Raw genomic sequence first — 4,567 nt, 5'->3', positions numbered from 1 at the left:
AATTTAATAGAATTATACTACCTGTTCTAGCCTAATCAGGAGCCAAAGAAAAACACGTCTCTCAGGGCTGAGACCAAAAAGAAACTGGGCATGCTCAGACCCTGAAGGGGCGTGGCGACTTTGATTGTTTGGTCTGATTGGGCTAGAGGACAATTAACACCCACACGTGGAGTCTACATTCCTCCCTTTGCTGGAGAAGGGACAGGGACCTATTATCTTTATGCTTTCTACTTTATCTTTCAGAGACAACTAGCTTACTACATTTGAAAGAGAATGCTTTGTATAAAAAACAGATAGCAAATACAAATACATGTCAGAAAATGTGATTGACTTTGTTCCCATGTTACCACAGACTTTATAACAAACCCAGTTTTAGCCTTATGTACTGTAGTCTATTTCCTTGCTTTGTTTTTAACTACAGGGAATTTTTCTGTTGTTTAAATATTTCTTAATAGTAAAACCCATACTTGTATTTGTATTTTAAGAGCTTTGTATACATAAAAGTGTGTGGGAAGTACAATTCATGAAACTGGATTAGCAAACATGTTTTTCAAATGAAAATTTCTAACTAAAACATTTTTCTTGAGATAAGTGCTTACCTTGTATTTTCCTTTGATAATGCCTTCAAACAATCTTTCCTTTGTACCATAAAAAGGTAAACAACCACTAAGCAGAATAAAAAGAATCACTCCACAGCCCCACACATCTACAGGCTTTCCATAAGGCTCTCTTTTTACTACTTCTGGAGCCATAAAATGAGGAGTTCCTACACGTCCTAAAATAAAATTAAAAATGTATTGTTTTTAAAGATGGCAGAGAAATACAAATCAAAATTTTACACTGCTTTTATTTTATCATATTTTATTGATTTAGTTATGTGATTTATCTGCAACCTCTGTTCTAGCAGGCCTCTAGATGGTGTACAGTTACTAACAATTATATAGCAACACAAGATCCAATAGCAGTATGCTCATGGTTGCACACTAATCAATCATAGCAATCAATCAATCAACCAATCAATCAACCAATCAATCAATCAATCAATCAATCAATCAATCAATCAATCAATCACCAAAGCCAGAGCAGCCAGCTTCTGGAAGGCTCTGAGAACTGAACCATCTTCATTTTGGGGGGGCAACCCAAAATGTGATGTGTTAATACAGTTACAATTGAGACATCAGCGCCCAAATATTCTTTCTTAATTCATCTCTTATAGCAGGCATGTCAAACTGCAGGCCCGTGACCGGATGCATCATGCCAAAACCGCGCCCACCCCATTGCTGGCAATGGGGAAAAAGTCCCAATACGTCGGTCGCGAGTTTGACATGCCTGTCTTATACTGTAGTAATAGTGACTGGAGACCACACCCACCTGCCATTTCAGAGTCCCACATCTGGACTACCAAGGCAATTTTTAAGGGGGAGAGGTCCTAACCTTTCCTTCTAGATGATGGAATTTCCTCGCAAAAATTCTTCTGCACTGATATGGAAACAATTTTAATCCCTCACTAATTTATATGCATAAATATAGAACAGAAAGACAGATTGCACCTGAAGAAGAAAAAAAGCATATTGTGACCATATGCCTTTTGTAGCTTGTGACTAAGTTATGAAATCCTGGCATGCAAGCCTGGAATCAATTCAGCGTAGAGGTAAAAACATCAGGCACTAACATTCTTTATCCATTGAAACTTTAGGACCATTTTCAAAAATAGCTCTATTCACAGCAGTGCAAATGGAGAATTACTACACTTAGGAAAATCATCACTAGATCATAGAAATCACAGTTGTGCGAAATATTTTTATTTGAAAAAACTTTCTGAGTTGAACACCCTGTTTCAAGCTTGAAATGACTGTTTGACCTAACCAGAACAGTCCTATTTCCAGCTTAGAAGTTCTTCAGAAAAGTTCTGTTGGAGTTGAGAGAGCCTATTTGAAACTTGAAATCACCATTTCCAGTTCAAAATAGCTATTTCTACTTTGAAACTTTCTGCACACATTTAATAGTTACACGCACACATATATGCATGCACACGTTAAATTCTTCAAAAGCATAATTCCTGAGGTAAGTAAGAGGAGCTAATTTGTCTGTGAAACACTGGTTTTGTTTATTCTCAAAAAGGCACTCCCCAAAGTTGATGTGTTTTGCTTAATCAGGCTAGAATAGACAGTGCTAGGTTACAACAAAGACTTAAATTAAAGAAACTCACATTTAAATAAAATATGAAACATATTTAATAAATTAATATATTATTTTATTTTCCATTTATTTTTCATTCTTTAGCATGGTTTACTTTGCAAATATTTAATGACTTTTTCTTAATTATCACTTGCAGAATATTCAAGTTACACAATTAGACTGTTCTCCGTTTTCTTTTTTATAAACAAGCTGTAAACATTTAGTAAAAATGTTTACTAAACATGATATGAAATAGCCATTACTTACCTCCAGCAACAAGTCCTGATTCTCCTAATTGAATAGCAACCCCAAAACCACCAAGTTTTACTGGTGCTGAATTTTCCTTTGAAGCAAGTAGTACACAGTGTGGCTGAAATGACAAAAATCACTCTGGTGTTTAATTAAAAACCATTTATTATGGCACCAGAATATATATGTACAATAGACATTGACCGGGTGTATCATGCATAGTTAAAATGGGCTCTTCAAGTCAGATGGCACTCAATATGCTAGTGAGGAATCTAAAAAACTTTTGGAGTACCAATGGTATTTAGAATGTGGCTAGATTAAAACCTTTGCAACGACCAGTTTCTTACTAGCATGGAGGAAAACAAAATTCAAAGCTGCAAAGAAGTCAAAATTACAGTGGTAACATAAAATATGAAAAAGTTGTGAACACTGAAACAGGCAGTAAAAGATGACACAAAATGACACTTTAGGCATCAGTAAATTGAGATGGACTGGGATTGGACATTTTCAGTCAGAAGATCATACTATTTATTATTCAGGATATGAAAACAAATTACAATGGTGTTGTTATAGGTAGGAAAGGTATAGAAAGAAGAGTATTTGCTACAATGCAATCAATGATTCCATAATACCACTTAGCCTTCATGTATAATCCTTTAATACAACAATCATCCAAGTTTATGTTCCAATCATTGATGAGGAAGAGGAGGCGGCTGAGGAATTTTATGATCAAGTCCAATTTGAATCCAACAGAACATGCAAGCAAGATGCTTATGGTTGGAAGTGGAATGCAAAAATAGGAAATATTGAGGAAAATATAGTTCGGTTGCATGGCTTAGGAAACTGAACTGAAACAGGAGAACAACTTATTCATTTCTGCTATTCCAATGTTTTCTTCATAACGAACACTAACTTCAAAAAAACCCCCAAACAATGTTGCAAATCACCAGATGAAGTACACAGAAATCAAACTGGCCATATGATTATTAGCTCAGTTATAGGATTAAAGAGATGATAAAGTGCTGTTTCTGGAATAGATCATGAACTGCTCATGTGCACATTCCAAGTGAAGCTAATGAAGTAGAAAATAACCAACTTCCACAATATGAAAAAATACTGGAAACAGTTGGAAACAATTACAGAAAACAAGGAAAGTCTTTCAAAAGATCTCCAAGCTCAGGAGGAGGTTCCATCTTCAATAGAAGCAGGGGTGTTAAACTGCTGGCCTGTAGGCCCGATGTGTCATGCTGAAACCGTGCCCACCCCATTGCTGGCAATGGAAAAAAGTCGCAATACATCGTGACATGTCACATGACATTGCAAGTTTGACACCCGTGCTAAAGGATGTCAGTGAATAAATAATAACTGATTCAAAGAGAAAAAAAAGATGGAAGGAATAAACCGAAATTCTGTGCAGTAGAGATGCCAATGTTCAAGATACCTTAGAAGACATTCTCTATCTACAAGAACCTCTAACAACAGTCTGATCACCATCAAGATGGAAGGGTACAGAAATTGATGGACTATCTACATCAGACATGTCAAACTCACGACGTCATGTGACATCGCGTGACGTATTGGAGCTTTCCCCCCATTGCCGGCAATGGGGTGGGTGTGGTTTCCTCGTGACGCGTCCGGCCTGCGGGCCGGCAGTTTGACACCCCTGATCTACATAAGTATATCAAGCAACTGAAGAAAAACCAGAAAAATTCTAACCAAACTTTAGAGAACATCAGTGGCCATCAAATATGAAGACATCAATCTATATACTAAAAGCAAAGAAAGGAGACTTAACTGAGGGTACAACCTATTGTACTGTATCATTAATTTTGCACGCTAGGAAAATAATGCTTAGGAACATCCAATGCAGATTAAACCGTACATGGAAAAGGATACAGATATTCAAGTTGGTTTCAGAAAGAATCAAGATATAAGTGATATAGCTTGCTTTTTATTTTGGATTTTACTTTAACTTGTATATCAAGTTTCTCCCCGTACGTGTGGAGGAATGAGGAAAAGTGAAACTAAAATGGCGATGGATTGATACTTTTCAGCAAGAAGTGAAAGTGATTTCCGGTTTGAAATTTTTGCTACTTTGAATCCGCGTATTACTTGTTTTGACTGAACTGCTTAAACTTAT

At 36.3% G+C, this 4,567-nt stretch overlaps 1 protein-coding gene across 2 annotated transcripts in view; it reads right to left on the bottom strand.

Moving 5' to 3' along the window:
• The window catches only part of CASK (calcium/calmodulin dependent serine protein kinase), a 176,407-nt gene that overhangs the window by 88,328 nt on the left and 83,512 nt on the right, over window positions 1–4,567 (bottom strand). For both annotated transcript variants that reach the window (XM_015814899.1, XM_015814900.1), the window contains exons 6-7: window positions 2,446–2,548; window positions 600–775 (exon numbers count right to left, since the gene is read on the bottom strand). In XM_015814899.1, coding sequence (XP_015670385.1) covers window positions 600–775; window positions 2,446–2,548 — 279 coding nt within the window. The remainder of the gene's footprint in view (window positions 1–599; window positions 776–2,445; window positions 2,549–4,567) is intronic.

Source organism: Protobothrops mucrosquamatus, unplaced genomic scaffold (genome assembly GCF_001527695.2).
Source record: "Protobothrops mucrosquamatus isolate PMUCROS unplaced genomic scaffold, P.Mucros_1.0 scaffold294, whole genome shotgun sequence".
In the NCBI taxonomy this organism is placed as follows: Eukaryota; Metazoa; Chordata; class Lepidosauria; order Squamata; family Viperidae; genus Protobothrops; species Protobothrops mucrosquamatus.
The sequence above is the reverse complement of the archived record's forward strand: the minus strand, read 5'-3'. Positions and strand labels throughout refer to the sequence as shown.